Genomic DNA, 24,983 nt, shown 5'->3' with positions numbered 1-24,983 from the left:
AAGAGTGAACCGGTGCTCACCCGAAGTCACAAAAGAAGGTCCCACGACGCCGGAGGACAAATCAGGAGGTCGTGCACTGCAGGTTAGAGTGTCGGGGACCCAGGCTTGGCTGTGCACAAAGGAAATCCTGGAAGAGTGCACAGGAGCCGGAGCAGCTGCAAATCACGCGGTACCCAGCAATGCAGTCTAGCGTGGGGAGGCAAGGACTTACCTCCACCAAACTTGGACTGAAGAGTCACTGGACTGTGGGAGTCACTTGAACAGAGTTGCTGAGTTCCAGGGACCACGCTCGTCGTGCTAAGAGGGGACCCTGAGGACCGGTGATGCAGTCTTTTGGTGCCTGCGGTTGCAGGGGGAGGATTCCCTCGTCCCACGGGAGATTTCTTCGGAGCTTCTAGTGCAGAGAGGAGGCAGACTACCCCCACAGCATGCACCACCAGGAAAACAGTCGAGAAGGCTGCAGGATCAGCAATACAAGGTTGCAGTAGTCGTCTTTGCTACTTTGATGCGGTTTTGCAGGCGTCCAGAGCAGTCAGCGGTCAATTCCTTGGCAGAAGGTGTAGAGAGAGATGCAGAGGAACTCTGATGAGCTCTTGCATTCGTTATCTAAAGAATTCCCCAAAGCAGAGACCCTAAATAGCCAGAAAAAGAGGTTTGGCTACTTAGGAAGGAGGATAGGCTAGCAACACAGGTAAGAGCCTATCAGAAGGAGTCTCTGACGTCACCTGCTGGCCCTAGCCACTCAGAGCAGTCCAGTGTGCCAGCAGCACCTCTGTTTCCAAGATGGCAGAGGTCTGGAGCACACTGGAGGAGCTCTGGGCACCTCCCAGGGGAGGTGCAGGTCAGAGGAGTGGTCACTCCCCTTTCCTTTGTCCAGTTTCACGCCAGAGCAGGGCTGGGGGATCCCTGAACCGGTGTAGACTGGCTTATGCAGAGATGGGCACCATCTGTGCCCATCAAAGCATTTCCAGAGGCTGGGGGTGGCTACTCCTCCCCAGCCCTGACACCTTTTTCCAAAGGGAGAGGGTGTAACACCCTCTCTCTGAGGAAGTCCTTTGTCCTGCCTTCCTGGGCCAAGCCTGGCTGGACCCCAGGAGGGCAGAAACCTGTCTGAGGGGTTGGCAGCAGCAGCAGCTGCAGTGAAACCCCGGGAAAGGTAGTTTGGCAGTACCCGGGTCTGTGCTAGAGACTCGGGGGATCACGGAATTGTCTCCCCAATGCCAGAATGGCATTGGGGTGACAATTCCATGATCTTAGACATGTTAGATGGCCATGTTCGGAGTTACCATTGTGACGCTATACATATGTAGTGACATATGTATAGTGCACACGTGTAATGGTGTCCCCGCACTCACAAAGTCTGGGGAATTTGCCCTGAACAATGTGGGGGCACCTTGGCTAGTGCCAGGGTGCCCACACACTAAGTAACTTAGCACCCAACCTTTACCAGGTAAAGATTAGACATATAGGTGACTTGTAAGTTACTTAAGTGCAGTGGTAAATGGCTGTGAAATAACGTGGACGTTATTTCACTCAGGCTGCAGTGGCAGGCCTGTGTAAGAATTGCCAGAGCTCCCTATGGGTGGCAAAAGAAATGCTGCAGCCCATAGGGATCTCCTGGAACCCCAATACCCTGGGTACCTCAGTACCATATACTAGGGAATTATAAGGGTGTTCCAGTATGCCAATGTAAATTGGTGAAATTGGTCACTAGCCTGTTAGTGACAATTTGGAAAGAAATGAGATAGCATAACCATTGAGGTTCTGGTTAGAAGAGCCTCAGTGAGACAGTTAGTCATCACACAGGTAACACATACAGGGCACACTTATGAGCACTGGGACCCTGGCTGGCAGGGTCCCAGTGACACATACAACTAAACAACATATATACAGTGAAATATGGGGGTAACATGCCAGGCAAGATGGTACTTTCCTACACCATTGTGTCAGGAAATTTTAATGCAAAGTTGGGACGACTTAGTACAGTGGTAAATCCTTTTGAATGCGATTGTGAGGATTACTCAGCGGAAGGTGTTCAGGATTCTAGAGGCAGGGTTCTGATTAAGGGACGTAGGAAGATGGGCCTCCTAAAGTTCCGTGATATTGAAGTAGTAGACACTTACCAGCTCCCAATTTTTGTGGGTAGAGGGTCTGGCACTACAATCGATTATATTTTTGTGTCCCCACTACTGAAAGATCTGATGATTGGCGGAGAGGTGTTAGGGAAGTGCATTAGTGAACATAACCCCCTTACAGTTTGCTTTAAAAACCCAGTGGCTCTATGTAAACTAGGACGGGGTGGGCCCGTATCTGTGAAGATAAAAGATCAGGGCAGGCGAGTTGGTTGGAAACAGGAAGATTCCCAATAAGTTGTAGAAAGGGGGGTGAGGGTCAACCTAAATTTGTTCATGGAAATATTTTTGGTAGAGACTCCTAGTCCCAAGGAAGTTATGGCTGCAATATTTGAAATAAACACAGCATTTAGAGATTGTTTACTCTCAATAGGTAATCGCCCCAGTAAGCGTAGATGTGGGTGGTTCGGTAAGGCCAGTGACGATGCTAGGGTAAACATGAAAACGGCCCTAAGAGAATAGCCCAGAGATAGTGCCCTTGTGAAAGAAACAAGGATTAAGTATAAAAGGGCTCTGAGGGAAAATAAGTTAAAACTTAAAGAAAAACATAGGAGGAACTGGAGCGTGCTACAGTCCTTAAGGACACTGGTTTGTTTTGGAAGGTGGTAAATAGAGGTTCTTTTGAAACAGTAACATCTGAGGGTCTGGGCTGCAATATTGCCCCCGAGGTATGGGTAAATTATTTTTGCAACATTTTTGAGGGAATCCCCTTAAGAAATAACCGGGATAATGAGTATGATGTGATTCCCAATTTAGCTATCAGGTTTTCGCTCCAGGAGGTTATTGATGCACTCCAGGCTAGTGCTAGTAATGAAGCCCCAGGCCCGGATTCAATCCCTATGGATCTTTATAAATCCTGTCCTCAGTTATGGGTGCATATCCTGTTAAATGTTCTTAATGCTGCAGTTACTGTGGGAATTCCTGCCTCCTGGAGATTGGCCTGTATTATCCCAGTGTTTAAAAAGGGGGACCGGAATGATCCTAAGTCTTATCACCCATTTCCCTCCTTGATTCTTCAGCGAAGATTCTGGGCCGGATCATCTTAAGGCGTATTGAGGCCTGGATGGTAGATAATGAAATTTTGAGCCGGGACCAGTACGGATTTAGGGGAAGTCTTGGCACTCGGGAATAGTGCCTTAATCTACTGATGATGATTGGGAAATATACACAAGCTAGGAAGGGCACTCTCTACCTTGCATTCATGGACTTTAGCTGTGCCTTTGATACAGTAAATCGGGCTATATTGTGGGAGAGGCTTAATCAGATAGGGATGGATCCTAACATTGTGGAGTGGCTTCGGTACCTCTACTCAGGAATGGCTGCAAACATGAGGGTGGGGATAAATGGGGAGTGTTCAGAGACTTTTAAGCTCACAAGGGGCGTTCGCCAGGGTTGTGTCTTGGCCCCCACTCTTTTTCTTTTATATACAAACGGATTGTCTGACTTCCTGGTGGAACACTGCAGGGATGTCCCTAAGGTGAATGGCTTTAATGTCCCTGTACTGACGTACGCGGATGATGCGGTCCTTATGGCCCGCACTATGAATGGCCTCCGCGAAGCAGTTAGAACCTATGCTTCTTTTATGTCAGCTTTGGGCTTAGAGATTAACTATAAAAAGAATCACACTTTATGGTATGTGGTAGACCTTTGAGCAGGGTGGGGGAGCTGAAGATTGAAGAGCAAATTATTAGCAGGGTTCATGAATTCCCATATTTAGGGGTCATCTTTGACGATAAAGGTTCATGGAAACCTTGTATTACCAGAAGGGGTACGCTTTTACATGCTACAGTTGGTGCTACATTTGAATTTGCTGCAAGAGTAGGAAGTAAACCCATTAAGTCTTTGTTTGAAATCTACAGGCAGAAAGGTCTTCCTGTCCTGCTGTATGGTGCAGCACTTTGGGGGTATATGGATACCCGAGCCCTTACTGTAGAAGAAAACCGTTTCTGCAGAAGGCTATTGGGAGTTGGCCAAAATACCTCTGGTTTTTGCCTTCATCTGGAATTGGATCTCGAGTTTGTACAAGACACTATTCAGTTGCCTCCCCTCTTGCTATGGATCTCTATTTGGAGTAATGAACATGCCATCTTTAGTAGAGAGATTCTAAGGGACTGCTTGGCCTGTGACCATGCAAAGAATATTCCCTGGCTGAGGTACATAAGAAAGGCGGCCCACGATCTGGGGCGGCCTGACTTGTTTGACACTCCTGAGGGTCTGACCAGCCGTGATAAAAACTGGGTAAAGGATAATTTCTTGAGAATCCTGGGGGCCAAAAGAGAGGGGGAGGTTTTAGGGAAAACAAATCGGTCAGGGATTTTATCATGCTAAATGATGTGAGGGAAAGGTCTCTTATCACTCGATTTCGTTTCGGGATTATTAGAAGCAATTAACGTTTCCCGTTAAGTGAGTATGGTGAAACATCTATTAGACTGTGTCCCTGTGACGGGGTGTCTTTGCAGACCTTGACCCATTTTACATTATTCTATATTTTTTTTTGCACCTTTGAGACGCCGTTATTTATTCCCTTTGCTGAGGCCCAAGGGTTTTGTGCAATATCGCCCTGCTTTCTTGTGGCTGCAAATGGCTTCAGACGTAGTGGTTTGGCGGGGGCTGGAATCGTTCCTGAAGGGAGCTATTACTTGGCGCAGGAATGCAGAGTATTTTTAAGAATTGTTTTTTTAAATTCTTAATAATGAGGTTTTATTTGTTTTTAATTAATGGATATTTTATATATTGTTTTTATTGGTAATTGGGCTATGTACTGTTTTGTTTACCTGTTTTAATGGTTGAATTTGTTCATACCGAATAAAGTCTTTCTACTGCCACGTGTCGCCGACTGGATGAAAGAAAACTGTCTGCAGCTAATCACAGACATGACTGGAGTGGAGTTCTGATCTTCGGCAAGAGCAGCAACACATGGAACGACTCCTGGTGGCCTTTAGAACTAGGACCCGAACCCGTTCCCGCCCTACATGCCAGATATCTCAGAATAATCACTGACAACAGACTCATCACGGAACCACATATTAACAATGTCTCCTCCGCCTGCTTCTTCAACTAGATTATGCCAACACCCTCTATGTAGGAATTGCCTTGCAACTCCTACAAAGACTTCAGACCATGCAGAATGTGGCAGCCAGAATTATCTTAGACCTTCCCCAATGATCCCACATCAAAGCACACCTCAGGTAACTCCACTTGCTGCCTGTGCAGAAGAGGTGCTTATCCAAGCTACTGACCCCTGCACACAAAGATCCACAAAACCAAGGACCTGCCTACCTTAACCACCACATGAATATTCACCAACCATCAAGAAGACTTCGCTCCACCTCCCTGTAGCTTGCCACCACTCTACTCATCCACCAAAGCAGAAGTGCCTTCTCACACAAATAAGTAAAAACCTGGAACAGCCTCCCCACACATCTCCAGACCGCCACCTCTCATCCTGAATCCCATAAAGCTTTCAAGAACTCGCTATTCGTTTGAGCCGCTGAGACCTTAAAGCACCTGGATATCCTAGCGGATGATTAGTTGCGCATTACAGATCTTGTTTAATTGATTGAGTATTAGCATCTACTCTGGTCTGGATTCAGACAATAAGACCACCGGCTCTTCCAATTTGTCACTTGGTCCTGAGCTGTATCAAGAAACGTCTTCCCATGCAGACATATTCACATCTCCTTGGAAGACACAGAAAGGTGTTGGTTTCCGTGTGATCAGGGTCTCCTTTAGACCCCTGCTTTGAAGTATTTTTAGGGTAGCATCAGGAGCATTCTGTAAACATTAAAATGTTACATAATCAATCATTAAAATTGGGCATTTTCCCCAAACTATGGAAGAAGGCTATGATTGTTCCCTCCCGCTAACTCAAAAAAACAAAACAAAAAGAAAATAAAACACAAATGCAGACCCCTCTAGTCTGAACAATTATAGACTAATTTTCCTCCTGCAGCTCGGGGTAAACTGTTAGCCCTGACAATAGCCAGATATCACACTTTATTAAAACAAATGACTCACTGCATCCCTCCCAATCTGGCTTTCGTAAAGGGATTCAATACGGAAGTTGCACTTCTCTAATTGGCACAATTTGTCAGAATAAACACTTGAGCAAACAAGCAGTAGTCATCTTGCTGGATCACTTGGCTGCTTTTGACTCTGTATCTCTTGAGATTCTGCAGACCGGTCGAGATATGCCGGCTTTAACAAGATGGAATACAAGTGTCTCAAATCTTTTATATCGGACATGGAGCATGCTGTACACCTTCCTCTGTTCTCTTTGGATTTTAAGAAAATGTGTTATGGAGGTATCTCAGGGTTCTTCCCTAAGCCCCACTCTCTTCATAATCCATCTTGCTCCTCTAGGCATGTTTGTGAAGAACTGGAGATTTAATTTAGTATCCTGCGCTGATGACGTATAGTGTATGCATTCTTTCCAACAAATGGACAGCTGGTGGAATGTGCTCAGAGCGGTCTGACTACCCTTGTGAAGTAGATGAAACAGAGTTATCTGACACTAAATTCAGATAAAGCTGAAATGGTGTTCTTTGGAGCCTTACACTCTCCCAGGGATACATCTCTGTGGCCAAGCAACTTAGGTCCTACCTCAGTTCCTAGAGAAGTAGTGTTAGGAAACTTGGTGTCACTTTTGACAATCAGCCATTTTTCAAGCCTGAGGTGAGAAAGATCACAGCAGTGTGCTTTTTTCTGTTAAAACCTTTGAAGAAGACCCTATGACAGATCATTCTTGCAAGATGGTAATCCATGCAAAGGTCACACCAAACTGGATTATGCAAATTCACTATATCTAGGATTACCTTGAGGACTCCTTAATAAGCTACAATTAGTCCAAAATGCGGCTTCTTGACTTATTTTGAAATGTTCTAAAAGACAATCCACTATGAAAAACGTTAAGACCTTACACTGGCTCCCCTTTAAACAGCAGATACTATTCAAAGCTCTCACCATCACCTACAAGGCCCTTCATTTTTCTGGTCGTCTCTATTTACAAAGGAGATTTAAACAGTATATTCCTAGCAGAACTCTACATTCCTTCAACTAGGGATTATTATTTATCTGTAAGATACATAAGAAGAGGTTTGGGGGGATGCTCCTTTGTGTATTTGACAGCAAACAAAAATAACTTGCTTCCTAAACCACTTAAAGAGTTTGACACTAAAAAAGCCTTTAAAGCTTTGTTAAAAACTAATCTCTTCAGAGAACTCCAATTACCCTTTCCACTTTACTAGTCTTGAGCACCGGGGTGCTTCTGGTGAAGCAGCTGTGCGTTGTATAAATGATATTTCATTTATACATTCATTCAAGGTGTAAGTTGTCCAAAATTGACAACTTACACTCTGATACTGCATTAGGCAGACACTGGAAAAAGGAGACAGTCGGTCCTTCCTCGATGTCACAGTCAGAATATGCAGCTTGTTGTGGCACTGTGAGCCTTTGTATTTAAGAAACAGAGAGTAAAAGCATTCACGCCTTTTTACCCGGAGTTGCAAGCCAATTCCTGCCATATTAATATTCATGACGCGTGGTTTGTGACAGAAGTGAGTGAAAAGTAATTTTATGGTGCAAGGGTTAGAGTATGCCTTGCACTGCAAAATGAAAGTTTGTTCACAATGCAATGCATAGAATTGTGCTCCAAACATTACCTCGTGATAATCCAGCAGGGATTCCACAAATTCAATGGATTTATAGTTGTTGGTGGTGGTGGTGGGGATTCCAAATATAACAAAAGTAATCTCCAATTTCCATTGATTAATACTAAAGCACAATTGCTAAACTGAGCTTGTTCGATTTGTCTGACATTTATCATCTGCTAGACTGGTGGGACCAGTTTACATACCCGGTTGAAATCTTTAAAGTGAAATTCTTTGAAGATGGCATCTCTCCCGTCAAGTTCATTCCATCCTACAGACCTTAGGGTGGGCAAAAGCTGCTCCCTTTCTTCTCCACTCAGCTGATGTGCTTTCCCAGCCTTCGATAGCGAAAAAACAGAGGGAAAAAAAAAGGTCTGGTGAATAAGACTGCATGTAACTACTCCTCCCCCGAATCCCCCCCCCTCCATCCCCCCTCAGTTCTGTCTTTCTGCAAAAGAGTTCAAACAGGTCAGGTGAATAAAACGGATTGTAATACCCCCCCCCCCCCGCCCCAGTTCCCCAACCACCCCCAGGTCAGTCTCTGTGCAAAAGCAGGGGATTCCTGGTCTATGGGAAACAACACAAGAAACAGATCAATTTTAGGTTATATTCGCTTGACAGTTGTAAACATTTAAAAAAAAAAATGCTATTGTGCAATATTATCACAGCATTCATTGTAAGGCAAGAAGAGGGTCTTTCTTTAAAACCTTGAACATCGGTGTGGGCTCTGGGGACTATGTAACGCGTCTAGTCTGCATATCAACCAAATGAACGAGTTACTTACCTTCGGTAACGACTTTTCTGGTGGATACATTAGCTACCTGTGGATTCCTCACCTCATGAATACTCCCATGGCGCCAGCATTCTACGGAAATCTTCTTACTAGTCTCTGCACGTCGACGAGGACGTCACTGTCTCGCACGCGACGCCGTCTGACGTCATACAGGCAATAAGAGGTCCTCGACGACGTGCGGACGTCAGTACCAATCATTTTTTACGTGCTTGAGAACAACCAGGTAATGCAATGAAAGAACAAAGCAACATCCATTATATTGTAAAAATACACCACATTGTATGAATAACTGTAAATCTTTTTATGTACATATATATATATATATAAAACTCTCTCTTTTAAAATATATACACACACCAAGTATATACATAAAGATATATACACATATACCTATATATATATAAATATATTATATATATACATCTATTGCACCCTCAAAGACCAAGAGGAGCACACTCAAGGATTACTTGGCAAGACCATAAAGGCAACGGGGAGGCGGGTGGGACCGTGAGGAATCCACAGGTAGCTAATGTATCCACCAGAAAAGTCGTTACCGAAGGTAAGTAACTCGTTCTTCTGATGGATACAACTACCTGTGGATTCCTCACCTCATGAATGGAGTCCCAAAGCAGTACCACGCCCGGCTGTGGGTGCCTAAATGGTCAAACCAAGAAATCCTGCAGCACTGACCGTGCAAAATGGCCGTCCCTTCTAACCTCAGAATCTAAACAGTAATGTTTTGCAAAAGTGTGAAGGGACGACCAAGTTGCGGCCTTGCAGATGTCGACCACAGGAACACCTCTGGCTAAGGCCGAAGTGGCCGACTTAGCTCTGGTGGAATGAGCTCTAATGCCCTCAGGAGGATCCTTCTTTGCCAAAGAGTAACATATTTTAATGCAAAGAACAACCCACCTGGATAGTGTTCTCTTGTGGACTGCCTTTCCTCTCCTCTTGCCCACGTATCCAATAAACAGCTGATCCTCCAGCCTGAAATCCTTTGTTCTATCGATAAAGAAGCTCAACGCTCTCTTTGGGTCCAGACGGTGCAGTCTTTCTTCCTCTTTGGAAGGATGAGGCGGAGGATAGAACGTGGACAAAGTAATTGCCTGAGCCAAATGGAAGGGTGAAACAACCTTCGGGAGGAAAGCAGCCTTGGTCCTCAACACCACCTTATCCCCATAAAAAGTTGTATAAGGGGGTTTTACTGATAAGGCCTGCAACTCACTCACTCTCCTTGCTGATGTTATAGCTATCAGGAAGACTGTTTTTAAAAACCAAATACCTCAAGGGGCAAGAATGCATAGGTTCAAAAGGGGACCCCATAAGGAAAGTCAGGACTAAGGACAAATCCCATTGCGGCATAACGAATGGCTTTGGAGGATATTGATTTAGAAGACCTTTCAAGAATCTGATAACAATAGGGGATTTAAATAAAGATGGTTGGTCTGGAAGACATATGAAGGCTGACAAGGCCGATAAATAACCTTTAATGGTAGCCACTGCACAACCTTTTTGCGCCAGAGATAGAGCAAAAGACAAAACGTCCGATAGATGAGCATGTAAAGGATCAATCTGCCTCTCTCCACACCACGCAACAAATTTAGACCACCTATTAGCGTAGATAGATTTAGTGGAGTGTCGCCTGGCCGCTAATATAACATCCACTACCTCAGGCGGGAGAGAGAAGGAAATCAGGTTGCCCCGTTCAATCTCCAGGCATGTAGGTGCAGACTCTGGAGGTTGGGGTGTAGAACCTGCCCCTGCGACTGTGAGAGGAGGTCTGCCCTGAAAGGGAGACGGAGCGGCGGGCACGTTGAGAGTTGGAGAAGGTCGGAGTACCACACCCTCCTTGGCCAATCCGGAGCTATTAAGATTACTAGAGCCCGGTCTTGGCGAATCTTCCTCAATACTCGAGGAATCAAGGGTATGGGAGGAAACGCGTAAAGCAACTGGCCGCACCAGGTCATTTGAAACGCGTCCCCCAACGCTTCCTGCATCGGATACTGAAGGCTGCAGAACAACGGACAATGCGCGTTCTCTCGAGTGGCGAACAGATCTACCCGAGGAAACCCCCACTTCTGGAAGATTAAACGGACTTGATCTGGATGGAGACGCCACTCGTGGTCTGCCGAGAAGTGGCGACTGAGACTGTCCGCACGCACGTTCAAGACTCCGGCCAGATGGTTTGCTATCAAGCAAATCCGATGGTCCTTTGCCCAGGACCATAGTCGAAGAGCTTCTCTGCAGAGAAGGTACGACCCCACTCCTCCCTGCTTGTTTATGTACCACATCGTGGTAGTATTGTCCGTTAGGACCTGTACCGACTGACCACGAAGGGAAGGGAGGAAGGCCTTGAGAGCCAGACGTACAGCCCGTAACTCTAACAGATTGATGTGAAAAATCTGTTCCTCTGGAGACCAAAGACCTTTGATCTCCAGATCCCCCAGATGAGCTCCCCACCCTAGAGTGGAAGCATCCGTTATAACTGTGGCCACTGGTGGCGACTGCTGGAACGGCTTTCCTTGTGAAAGATTGTTGCTTGCAATCCACCACTTCAAATCCACAGCAGCATCTCTGGAGATCTTGACAGTACCCTCTAGATCCCCTCTGTGTTGAGACCACTGCCTTCGGAGGCACCACTGAAGAGCCCTCATGTGCCAGCGAGCATGCGTGACCAACAGAATGCAGGAGGCAAAAAGACCGAGCAGACGAAGGACCTTGAGGACTGGAACTACCGCTCCATTTCGAAACATTGGAACCAAATCCTGAATATCTTGAATCCGCTGAGGCGGAGGAAAGGCCGGACCCAATGTTGTATCCAGTACTGCCCCTATGAACAGGAGGCGCTGAGAGGGCTCCAGGTGAGATTTGGGCTCGTTCACCGAAAAGCCTAGGTCGAACAACAACTGGGTTGTTGACTGCAGATGACGCAACACAAGCTCCGGGGACTTGGCTTTGATCAACCAATCGTCCAAGTAAGGGAATACTGCTATCCCCTTCCTTCTGAGCTCTGCCGCAACCACCGACATCACCTTCGTGAAGACTCGAGGTGCTGAAGTAAGACCAAACGGAAGGACCGCAAACTGGTAGTGTTGCGATCCCACCACAAACCGGAGATACTTCCTGTGTGACTTGAGTATCGGGATATGAAAGTAAGCATCCTGCAAGTCGACAGACACCATCCAGTCTTCCATGTTCAACGCCAAAAGCACCTGTGCTAGGGTCAGCATCTTGAACTTTTCCTGCTTGAGGAACCAATTCAAGATCCTCAGGTCCAGAATTGGTCTCAAACGACCATCCTTCTTGGGAATCAGGAAATACCTTGAGTAAACTCCTTGACCCCTTTCCTGCTCCGGGACCAACTCCACCGCGCCCTTTAAAAGGAGGACTTCTACCTCCTGTTCTAGCAACAGGAGGTGTTCTTGTGAACAATACGAAGGGCGGGGCGGGATGAGGGGCGGAAACTCCCGAAAGGGAAGGGTGTAGCCTTTTCCCACAACACTGAGAACCCAAGTGTCCGACGTAACAGTCTCCCATTTGGTGAGAAAATGCTGTAATCTTCCCCCTACAGGAGAGGAGTGAGTGGGAAATGGTGGAAGCCTAAGGCTGCTTCCCCTGCTGCACCCCGCCAGAGGATGAGGAAGAGGCAGAGTGCTGCTGAGAGGCTCCCCTGGTGCGGACCCTACCCCTCCCCCTAAAAGATCTATAGGGGTGGGAAGAGGCAGGTTGCTGATATCTTCCCCGAAAGGAAGAGGAGGAAGAGCCACGCCCAAATCCACGAAACCTCCTGAAGAATCTGGAAGAGGCCGTGGAAGAAGGAGCTTGGAGTCCCAACGACTTAGCCGTGGCCCTGCTCTCCTTAAAACGTTCCAAGGCCGAATCAGCCTTAGCCCCAAACAGTTTGTCCCCATCAAACGGGAGATCCAACAATGTGGACTGTACATCTGCCGAAAAGCCCGAGTTACGGAGCCAGGCCGGTCTCCTTTCCACCACAGTTGTGCCCATTGCTCTGGCTACCGAGTCGGTGGTATCCAGTCCCGTCTGGATAATTTGGGTCGCAGCAGCCTGGGCATCAGAGACAAGATCCAAAAGACCCTGGGGAAGCTCTGTAAACGAAGAGGAGATGTCATCCATCAGAGCATGAATATATCTCCCCAGGATACAGGTCGCATTAGTGGCTTTTAACGCCAGACTGCAGGACGAAAAAATCTTCTTCGACTGCGCCTCTAGCTTTTTTGAGTCTCTGTCCCCAGGCACCGTCGGGAAAGAACCAGGCGCTGACTTGGACGAACAGGAGGCCTGCACTACCAAGCTCTCCGGCGTAGGGTGCCTAGATAGGAAACCAGGATCAGTTGGAGCCGTCCGATACCTCCTGGCCACGGCTCTGTGAACTGCTGGGGAAGATGCCGGCCTCTTCCACACCTCTAAAACCGGATCCAGCAGAGCGTCATTAAAAGGTAACAGAGGCTCCGCCGCGGCGGAGGCCGGATGCAACACCTCCGTCAAAAGGTTTTGTTTTGCCTCCACCACCGGCAAAGGCAGGTCCAAAAAACTAGCTGCCTTCCGTACCACTGTATGAAAGGAAGCAGCTTCCTCAGTATATTCCCCCGGGGACGAAAGGTCCCACTCAGGGGAAGTGTCCAGCCCACTGGCCGACTCCAGTCCACGCAGCCCATCACCCGAGTCCTCTAGCTCTCCTTCCTCTAGGGCTCGTTGGTACTCCTGCTCTTCTAGTACCCGGAGAGCACGCCTCCTTGAATGCAGTCGTTGCTCAATCCGCGGAGTCGACAATGCCTCCGCCGAAGTCGGAGATCGGCGCCGATCTTCCGAAGCCACCGACGCCGCATCCGGCGCCACGGGTAACTTTGGCGCCGACTGAAGAGCAGCTGAAACAGATGGACCCACCGGAGTCACAGGCCGAAATCTCGACGTCGACGGGATGGAAATCCCTGGGGCCAATCCCTCCGAAGCCACCGGAGCGGCCACCGGCGCCGACACTGGCGCCGAGCCCACGTTCCCAAACGGGAGAAAGGGCATAAAGGGTGCCGGCCGAAGAGGCGCAGGATCACCCAAAGAAAAGGCCAAAGGCCCAGCCGGAGCACCCCCTGGAGCCATCTGTTGGAAGATGGCATACATCGCATTCAAGAATGCGGAACTATCGGCTCCAGGGGTGGGAAAAGCCGGATACTGGGGTGCCTGTCTCGGAGGCGACCCCGACGCCGGCCTCGGCGTCTGCGCCGGAGAAAACACTTGAGGCTCCAATACCTCAATCACCGACGCCTGTCCAGGCGAAGTTGGTGACGCCGGAGAGGGCAACGGCGTCGAAGGATGCGGCGTCACCGTGGGGCTGACCTCCCATGTCTTTCGGCGCCGATCCGGAGACCTGGAACGAGCCTTTCTTGAATGACGCCGAGATTCTCTACAGCGCCGGGAGTCTCGATGACGCCGATGTTTTGGAGAAGACTTCTTGTGATGCTTCTCCTTTGACTTGGCCATAAACAGCTTCGCCTCACGTTCTTTAAGGGCCTTCGGATTCATGTGCTGACATGAATCACAAGTCGAGACGTCGTGGTCGGAGCTCAAACACCAAAGGCAATCGGAATGAGGATCAGTCACCGACATCTTGCCTCCACACTCACGACATGGCTTAAATCCAGACTTTCTCTGCGACATTATTTCCACAGAGAAAGAGTACGCAGCAAGATATACACTGTAACCGCAAGAGTAACAGTTGCTCCCTCGAAGATAACCGTTTCGAATGCACGGAAAAAAGGGAACTGACGTCCGCACGTCGTCGAGGACCTCTTATTGCCTGTATGACGTCAGACGGCGTCGCGTGCGAGACAGTGACGTCCTCGTCGACGTGCAGAGACTAGTAAGAAGATTTCCGTAGAATGCTGGCGCCATGGGAGGATTCATGAGGTGAGGAATCCACAGGTAGTTGTATCCATCAGAATATTGTTTTTTATCACAGCTCTCTTGTTTTGGCCACTGTTTTCTTAGTACTATTGCTGCTCTTTGTTGCAGCACTACTCATTTTTGCCTGTATTGGATGATTAATCATTGAGTATTAGAACTGTAAGATGACATAACACTGCTTCAAAAAGATCCTGCCACTGCGCACGAGCAGTAAGCAACTTTTGATCTGTTTGAACTAGAAACAACACTTTTTTGGTTAAAATCAGAAGACTGAGTATGCGGCAAATCTAAAATTATGCGGGAAAACGCCAAAGCATTGCATAATTTAAGTACCCCTGCTCATATATCATATCTAAACATCAGAAGGCCTTGTAGGCTGTGGCTCAATTTGAAACACAAGTTGTGGCTAACAGTATAGGTGATACTGTACTGTTTTTGGGATAGCTGTGTACAGATAAAATTATATAATCATTAAAAAAAGATGAGAACCCCCTCACACCCCATATAGATGGCATACTTCATCGTTAGGGTTGTCTTTAACTAGATCCCATTTCTGTACTCTATGGGCTGGCACGTTGCTCTCAATCTTATTTTTGCAAGGTAGAGGCAACCGATGTTTTCTGTGTAAGCTGCCAAATTTCCATTAGGAAAGCTAATGTGACATGCAAATCCATTAAAATATAAATTATGGTATGTATTACATTATTAAATTCAACTGACGTCGGAGGAGCTACGTGGTTTTTAGTACACCTTCTCAATGGCCCATCCAAGTCTACAGGTTTCAGACCTGAACTCGTGCAAAATTCTCTTTGATAACAACGTTCTATTTACAATAAGGATTACACAGCACAAGATATATATTAATGCATTATTACCCCTAAAAGTCTCTTCGCTCGTGTGACACGGGAAACAAAACGTGGAGCAGCGAGAATGCCAATTCTCACCTAATTATGCAGTCCTTCACTCTTCTTGTGGGGGACTGATGGACACAGTACCAACCCCGTGCAAAGTGTTGTTGGTGTTGTGTAATACGACATACATAGATAAATATTCTCAAACATACATTGGAGTCGCAAAGGACCGTGTTGAAAGTTATGATTCCGGTTTTGTTCTAAAGTGGTCTTACCATAGGAAGTTCCCATTGGTTTATTGCGAAGCTCTAAAGAGAAGTCCGATTGTAGTTGCAAGGTGATAAGAGCCTCTTCCATGTCAAGCTGCTGTTGTGGTTAGATGCCTCTAGTTAGTATTAAGAAACTAACTGGTTATCAGAATAGACTACAGGTACCCGTGCAATAGGAATGGAATAGATTCTCATCCAAGCGTTTTGAGCATGAGTAAAACATAATTATTTGAACAAACCAATCGGGCCCCCAGGCATACAACATAGAAATGAGTGCTACGAGGTGTGGAATCAGGCAGACCGTGTGTGTTGCAATCAACTTCAACAAAAGTGGGTAACCGTGTTATAGCGTAGGGCTCACAAACAAGACTGTGACTACCTGGATGAGCTGTTCTGGGGCCAAGGAGTCACTGTGGGTGTCACGACAATTACTGCTGCTTGAGAAGTTAAAGATCAAAGACAAATATTTACAGTAGGACAAATGGTATTATTCAGGGAATATTATTATATGACACACCAACAAGTTTTATAAACACCTTTTCGAACCTCATACTAGTTTTGGCGAGTCGAATGGGCCATATTTGTCATTAATATGTAGCATACCAAGTTGCTGGGCACACAAGTGCACCTAACTTTGGAATTTGTTCATTGCCAGCAAAAATGTCTGCGTGCACCAGTTTCTGTTTGAACAACTGGATTAAGAATGCCAGTTGGTGCACTTATGCCAGTTTCCAGCGTCCTCACAATCTTTGTCTGCAACCTCATTGACATCATCATGTCAAAGCGTGGTCGCAACATGATGCTGCAGTCAACTAGATACTATTAACCATAGGAGTCCACCATAATATAAAATTCTAACTATACTGTTAATACAGTAAATGTAACCTCATGACAGAAATGAGGGAACCAATCAGAGCTGACCCACAGATGCCTAGCTCATTTTAAAAGAACATGTAGTATGTGAGTAAATGTATTTGAAATGTGGGAGGGGCGTGGCTGAGGCGTCAAGATGGCGGTTGCACTTTCGTAGTACTCCGGACCCCTCTGTCATCAGCCTTCGGCAGCACCCATCTCGCCCTGATCCTTGAGCGGGACTGGTGCCGGGGGACTACCTGGCATCAGAGAAGTGCTCGACCTGGTGAGCTGTGCCCGGTGGAGCCTTCATGGCACTGGCCAGTGACTGGCGGACCAAACCTAAAATGGCGGCCAGGCGCCATTGAGAGAGGAGCCCTGTTGACGGCTGTGCTGGGACCTCAGAGGGCCCCAGTTGAGGAGTGAAGCGAGCGGCTCCTCCGCTTGCTGCCAAGACAGTGCTGAGGCCACCCGAAAGGAAAGGAAGATCAGGCGGCAGCGTGAGAAAGGTGAGGAGGTGGCACAAAGGAGGAGCAGTGGCGGGCTGGCCCAGGATGGAGGCATCCGGGCCGGGCCGGGCCACGGGCCCGGGGAGAGAAGTAACCAGCCCGGGTGCGTGCGCGGACCCTGGGACAGGTGCACCTGCTGGTCCTGGATCTGGGCCCCCTGTCCCTCTCTGGTGTACCCCTGGCCCCCAGCCACACCGAAGGGCAGAGTGAAGACTGAGGCGGTGCAGCTGACACGACAGAGCAGCTGCGCCACAGCGTGAGGGCTGGGCGCATTTGGAGCGGCCGCCCTGGGAGAAGGCTACAACCCTGAGTCAAGTGGGCAGGCCAGTTGATGCAGCATGGAGTGCGCTCAGGGGAAGCACGGTCCACTGGCCATCAGGGACAAGAACGTGGCTGCTTGGAGGGCGGTGCGACCAGATAGAAGTAACAGTGACTATAGGCACCCTGGTTTTGATTTGTGCGCTGCTGCCTCGCAGCGAGACCCACCGGCAACAGGACAGTGTACGGAGGTGAGCTTACATTGAAAGTGCGCTGTGGAGCGGGACTTTAAGTATTTACTAGGGCCCCCGCGAGACTTGGGATCCCACAGCAGAGAACCCAACCAACTTCACTGAAGGGGCGGTCCTGGCTGGGGCCTAGACTTGTATGCCAGACCCCATGAGAGGGCATCTTTGGCTTGGGTCAGGTTTGTGGCAGTCCTAGAGACTTCTCTTGGAGGCCATCTCCCCATGCAACAAGTTATCTGCGCTACCGTGAGGTGGTGGGGTAGAAGCGTGATGCATAGCTCCAGGCGGCCGGAAAGATGGAGTGCCTGACCCGCTAGCAGGAAAGCCCAAACTGGACAACGCTGCGGCAGTCGTGGTCAGTCTATGCCTGTGGCAGGGCAGTCTGTGGCACGCAGCCATTGCCGCAATATGTGGCGGATTCTCAATAGCACTGAGTGGGCTCCCATCTGCTGCTGAAGTAATTGTGCACAGGGAAAGCTACAATGGGCAAAAACAAGCCGGCACGGACTGCCTCAGCGCAAATGCACATGAAACAGTTAACCAAAGGCCCTAGCTCTCCTAATGTTGGAGACCTGGCGGCCCTGGTGGGAAATCGTTACCCGCTGGAGACCTGGTAACCATTCTTCAAGCCATCTAGACATCCCAGACAGTGATGGAGGCCAAAATTGGGGAGGTCATGGTTGACGTGGCGCTAGTGCAACTGCACAGATCTCAGAAGCAGAATCGAGAATATCCACTGTGGAAGATGAACTGACCGCCCTGAAATCAGAAGTGTCCACACTGTCGATCGGTACATCAGAACTGCATTGCAGGGCGGAAGATGCCGAAAACCGATCAAAGCGCAATAATCTCTGTATCATAGGCCTTCCAGAAATCACAGCAGCCTCCACACTAGCCTCTTTCTTGGAGAAATTGTTCAGATCCTGGATACCTGGAGATTGCCTCACGCCGTGGTTCGCCATAGAGCGAGCCCATAGGGCTCTGCAGGCTAGGCCGCCACCGGGCTCTCCGCCAAGACTGGTGATACTTCTGTTTTTCAACTTTAAGGACAGAGATGTGGTGCTACAGGAGGCACACTCAAAAACTGAACTGTGCTGCGACAGAGCAAAGGTACTTATATTCCCGGATTATGTAAGGGAAGTTCAATTGCGATGTCGATCCTACACGGAAGTCAATCAGAAACTGAGAGCGATGGAGATAGCCTACCGTCTTCTTTTTCCTGAAAGGCTCCGAATGGTGCAATAAGACCTACTTCTTTGAGAATCCCATGGTGGCATGGACATGAATAACCGGAGATGTCCCTCTGGGCCCCCCAATGACAGACCTCAATGGACCGGGGAGATGCTACCAATGGACAGTCGATGGTGGCGGCCCACAGGCCCGTGGCAGTGCACGTGCTCCAGGAGGCACAGGGCACAGTGGGGCTCACGATCCAGCTCCCCGTGGGACCCCTATCTGAGGGTACCACTCCAAAGACGCTACCCAAACATCCAGCAAGCAATGCCGCTAGTGACTCTGACCTGTCCTGAAGCCCGGTGCTCCAACTTCTATAATGGTAAGACAGGGAGGGGAGGGCAAGTAAAAACCCAAAGCTAAGTATTTGGTACACTACAGCTGCCTAATATCTAATGCTCTTTAATCCGACACTATAGAAGGGGCCACCATACTTATTAGATTGGGGTTAATAACTTGCTGTGTTAGAGATTAAGATGTTTTATAAGGGCGACAGATACTTCCTGGGGGAAGTATAGGGTGGGGAAGGAGTTTGGGGGGTACGGGAGTTCGGGCCATGTATCATAGCATTTGTTATTGTTGTTGAGATTCATTGTTTGCCTGCTCTTACTAACAAATGCACAGGGATATCGGCATACACTTCTGTACAGCAAGCAGTACGACACACAACGGTGCATTATGCTCGCTCTTCCGATAGGAGACCAGGAGGATACCCGGGAGGACTCGTGGGTAGGATTTCAGCTGACATATACCCACAGATAGAATGGGGCCGGTGCACATTATCTGATGGAACGTAAATGGTCTCTTAGACCAGATCAAGCACATGACGGTGCTTACACACGTTCACTGCCACCTACCTGACGTACAAATGTTGCAAGAGTCCCATCTTCTGGGGGACTGCTGTCTGCTCTTGGCCCGTAAGTAGTTTGACAGAGTATACCATGCAGGGTTTGTGCACGGTTCGAGAGGAGTAGCAATACTGCTCCACCGCTCATTTCCTATGCTCGTTACCCAGGTGTGGAGAGACCCACAGGGGCGATATGTGACCCTCACATGGAAAGTTGAAGGTCTCACGATCAATGACATTAGTGTGTGCGTGAGTCTCTAAATAATCTCACTAGCCTGCTCCTGGATCTGTACCAGGGGGCCACTATTTGGGGGGAGACTTCAATGCAGTCCCCCGACCCTGCGTCGGACATGACGGGATCCCCCCTCAGCCCACAGGCAGGCTGCGGCTGCCGGATTGTCGGGTGGCTGACGTCCACGCGGCTGTTGGATGCGTGGAGGGTTTGGCACCCACGACATGTCAGTTCATGCGTACCTCAGCAGCATATCATACACAATTTAGAATCTACCTTGTTTTATTGCCAGTCACAGAATGCCGCCACCTCACACACATTGAAATTCTGCAGCTGGGATATCAGATCATGAGTCACTCCGATTTGTAATGGGGCCCACTCAGGCGGTGGACCGCACTATGTGGCAAATGAATGCACGGTTCTTGCAACACAAACCTCATGTTCAACAATTGAAACAAACCCTTCAGGAATATTTTGCCCTCAACAAGAAATCGGTCCACTCACCAGGAGCTCTTTGGGCCGCAAGCAAGACGGTGATGTGGGGGCAGCCAAGATCCTTGTCCACTCCCAGGAGCGGTCCCAGGACCTCTGCACTACTCAGCTGGAGACCTGGGCCACTCAGCTGGAGGCGGAGGAAATTGCGCAGCTGAACAAGGCCAGGCAACTCCTACTGATTTGAGAGGAGATCAGTGATCACTCTCTGGAGGTGGCTAAGCACCTTTGGCGAGAGGCCAATGCCAGGGTAGATAGATGGGGGGACAAAAAATAGGAAGCTGCTTTACTGGTTGGCCTACCACTCTCAATCATCTAGAATTATTCCCAAAAATGTTAACACACCGAGAACTGGTCACCAAGCTCCAAGAAGTGATGGACACATTTGCCACTTATTTTGAGGAGCTGAGTCAGGCTTCGGCGGTGATTGACTTGGACCAAGCCCACCAATTCTGAACAGACATTCCCCTTCCTGAATTGACCCCTGTGGAGGTAGCAATACTGGATGAACCTTTAACGAATGAAGAAATCAGTGAAGTCATCTCCTCAGTGGGGGCTGGTAAAATTCCTGGACCTGACAGATTCCCGTCGTAATAGTACAAAGAGTTCCAGGACGACCTGACACCACACCTTAAAGCCTTATATGAGGAGGTTAACCGACTGGGCTTCTTTCTGGAGGGACTAGACGTTGCTACTATTGTGGTGTGCTCCAAAACCCAGGCACCAGCACAGCTGTGTGCCGACTACAGATCAATATTGTTTATTGATAGCAAAGTGAAGATTTACGCTGCAATTCTTGCCTCATGACTTAAGAGAGTCCTGCCATTGCTGATTCACTCAGATCAGTGCGGATTCATGGCTAACCAAAGCAAACAACATAGTATATGTCTTCTACACATGGCCCTAGACCGCAGCTGCCAGTTGCCCCAGAGCCTATCTCTTCTATTTGTTGACTTCGAAAAAGCCTTCAACACTGTTGACTCGACTAGTCCATGCCTTATATGCCAACCCCACTGCAGGTCAACGGTACCTTATCCTCTACATTTTCTATCTGCCGGGGAATGCGCAAAGGCGGTCACCTGTCCCCTCTCCTCTGTGCCCTGGCCATTGAGCCTTTGGCACAACTGATTAGAATAGACCCACTATATTGCGGCTGGAACTGGGGAGCAGCCTCTGAAGACTGAGTGGCCCTATATGCCGACGATTTTGTGCTCTACATGATGGATTACAGTGAATCTGGCCCAAGGAGCTTACATCTTCTGCGCTGCTATGAGGAGGCATAGGGGTTCACAATGAACCCCGCCAAATCGGTGCTGGTGCCCCTAGCATTGTTGTGAGGCTGCTATGAGTGGCAGGAGGTAGTGCCCATTTGCCGGCTGAGCTTTAAATACCTTGGTATATGGATGGCCCTCCTTTCGGAACTCACATGGACCTTAAACCTGGCACCGTTGCTGTCTCGATTCAAGAACGACCTACAAAGATGGCAGGCGTTGCCATTAAACGTTCGGGCTGTGTGGAGTTATGTAAGATGATACTACTGCGTATTTTATACGTGCTCTAGAACTTCCCGTGCCCAATCCCACGTTCCTGGTTAGCGCTGCAGCACTGCCAGAGAGGGGTATGTGATGGAGGGATGGGTATGGCCATGGCCAACCCTTACCTGTACTACTTAGCGACGCAGCTCCTAGTGGTGCATGACTGGTTTAATGGGGGGTGGACCGACCCAGCCTATCAGCTAGAACCAACCACGCTACGCTTTCCATTATTCTAAACTTCTTTATGGCTCACCGCTTCCCCGTGGGATGGACCCAATGACTAGGGTGGTCTTTCTTGCATGGCGGGTGGCACTGCGGCATACTTGATGGGACAATGCCATTACTAAGCAGACTCCATTGTGGCACGGTACATGGCTAAGTGGATCGGTTGCATTGAGTGGGTTTGCGAAATGGGACCTGGTGGGCATTTCATGGCTGGGAGATGTGTGGAAAGGGGATGCCATGCGATCCTTTCAAGACTTGCAAACTGACTTTCAACTCTCCCGCACAAAATTCTTCCAATATCTCCAACTCCGCCATGCCCTAGGCGTGCACTTATTCCGCGCTGATACATTACCGGAATACAATCCACTAGAGGCCAAATTGCTAATGGGAGAGCTGAGGAAAAAAGGGGTATTCCAAATTTACAACAATGCTCCAGGCAACCTAAACCATATCAGAGACAAATAGGAGGGCTGGTTTGGACCTACTGAGGAGGCAGACTGGGTAGAGGCGCTAATGGCACCCAAATTACTGGCAGTGTCGGCAAGATTGCAAGTGGTGCAGCTATATTTTTTGTATGGGGCTTTCCTTTCCCCGGACTTGCTAAACCGAGCGGGTCTCCAAACCCTGTGCTCAATGTCCTCAGTGCTCAGAAGGCAAAGCGGACTTCTTCATATAGTCTGGACATGCCTGGTCATACAGGTATATTGGGGTAAGATAAATTGTGAATTGAATGTAGTGCTGAGGAGGGTGCAACAGATGTCCCCCAGACTGGTCCTGTTGGGCACAATAGAGGAGTTAGAGGAGCTGGAGGGCTCAACAGATGACCGTAGGTTTGCTGGTGCTGCCATGCTGGTGGCCAAGAGAGATATTGCAGCCATCTGGAACTTCCCCACTAGATTGTCCTTTGGGAAATGGAGGCACGGGGTTGACTGTTGTGCAAACCAAGAAAAATCAGTCTATGAGGTGAGGGGCTTCCCCCATAAACATGCAAAGATGTGGGGGAAATGGTTGGGTCTTGTCCCATGAACGACTATGAATGTGTGCTCTGTTCTGCAAAGCGGTACTGCTGAAATGTCTTATTGTCAATGTATAATGTCAGTATGAGAATGACTCTAAGGTGGCTGTTGCACTATGCCTTACCTCTGCATTTTTCTTTCTTCCTTTCTTTCCATAAAACCAATAAAAATTGTTTATATAAAAAAAGAAAATGTATTTGAAATGTAATCAGCTTTTCACAGTGTATGCGAAAAAAAAGATTCATCATATTGTTTAAGTTTTGCACCCATATTATAGGGTGGAATAAAAAAGTTGAGGTACTCCCAAAGAGGAATTAAGACTTCCCTCTGTAAATTGTACTGTATTATATTGTAGATGTATAAAGCGCGTGGCTACCCAAAGGCTTCCAAGCACAACATAAACCATAGTGTACATCTATGATCATCTAGGGGGGGTATATGACAGGACTAAAGGGGATAGAGCCACGTTTTAAGTAATCTTCTGAAGATAGTCTCATTAGGTTCACTTCTTAACTCTGCTAACATTGAGTTCCAAAGTTTGGGACTAAGATAAGAGGAGGATCTTCACCACATCCCATCAACCCCCCTCCCCCAACTCTCCCACCCACCCTGTCTGGCCTTTTGGTTTCGAGGGACACTCAGGAATGTAACGCTGGAAGCTCCTAATGCCCTACTGGGGATTAGGGAGATAGGAGGGCCCTTGTGGTAGATTCCCCCGTGCGCCTGACACAGTGTCCTGAATTCTATTTTTTCCTCCACTGGAAGCCAGTGCAGGATGGCCAGGACGCTTTTTGCTGCAGTGTATGCAGGTAGCTTAAAGTCGGTTCCTGCTGGTGTATTTTGCACAACATGGAGTCTCTTAATAACAGATTTGGGTGAACACATATGTAGAGGGAATTCCCACAGCCAAGGAGGGAGAGAATAAGCACCTTGCCCACTATACTCCTGGAACGTGTTGGTAACAAGTCAAGGATTTTGCGTATAGTTCTCAACATGTTAACACATGATGTTGTTAATTGTTTTTGCTGGGTATTTCATGTATAGGGAGCTATCCAGCCACATCCCCAATCTTTTTATGGGGGAGATGGGAATTGGTGGACTTCACAAGCAATCTGGCCAGCTGAATGTTGCTTGAGACATTGGATAGTTCCCTAAAAATTCAGCACGGTTTTATCTCCATTCAGTTTCGGCAAACAATTCGCCATCCCCCAGGCCACTTTCTCTAAGCAAGGGGCCAGCTTCTATTGCAAACCGGTCTCTGGGGCAATGGAGCGTTTTTGTCAGCGGAGGAAACAATCAACACCCCCAAATTCCAGGACATGTATGGATGTGTGGTGTACATCTCAAATGAAAAGTACCAAGGCCTAGGTATACTTAAATAAGTGATACTTCCACATAATACAATTGTTTCAACCTGTGCCACTCTATTTCATCATTTAATTTGGATTTATTAGTGTCTAATTTATACCTCCATTGCTGTTCTTTTCATACTAATATTGGTTTAAGATTTGGGACCACATGTACAAAGCATTTTCCTAGTCACAAACGGGCTGATTCGCAGAACCGCCCGTTTAAGACTAGAAAAATGCTTTTGGGATGTACAAAGCCCAAATTGTGATTCGGTAACTTGTTACCAAATTGCGATTTGTGTTTTGCGAATCGGTATTAAGAAGGGGCGTGTTCAGGGCATTCCTTCCCAAATACCAAATCCGAAAGGGACGTACAAATATTTTGTCACCAAAATGAGGTTGCAAAACATTCGCAGAATACCACCAATTTCAAATTGGTGGTAAGCCATTCGCAAACTGAAGGGGTCCCCAAGGGACTGCTTCCCGTTTTGGGGACTCCTTCCCCTTTGTGAATGCATGCGAAAATATTTTTTCAGTGCAGGCACTGGTCCCACTGACCACTGCCTCTTCTGAAA

The 24,983-nt window shown here is 48.1% G+C and overlaps 1 protein-coding gene across 1 annotated transcript in view; it reads right to left on the bottom strand.

Annotated features, from left to right (window-relative positions):
• The window catches only part of PCBD1 (pterin-4 alpha-carbinolamine dehydratase 1), a 204,906-nt gene that overhangs the window by 104,129 nt on the left and 75,794 nt on the right, over nucleotides 1-24,983 (bottom strand). The window contains exon 2 of the mRNA XM_069240570.1: nucleotides 7,987-8,118. Within this exon, the coding sequence (XP_069096671.1) occupies nucleotides 7,987-8,118 (132 nt within the window). The remainder of the gene's footprint in view (nucleotides 1-7,986; nucleotides 8,119-24,983) is intronic.

The sequence above is a fragment of the Pleurodeles waltl genome, chromosome 6 (genome assembly GCF_031143425.1).
Source record: "Pleurodeles waltl isolate 20211129_DDA chromosome 6, aPleWal1.hap1.20221129, whole genome shotgun sequence".
In the NCBI taxonomy this organism is placed as follows: Eukaryota; Metazoa; Chordata; class Amphibia; order Caudata; family Salamandridae; genus Pleurodeles; species Pleurodeles waltl.
This window is presented reverse-complemented; position numbering and strand designations above follow the sequence as displayed.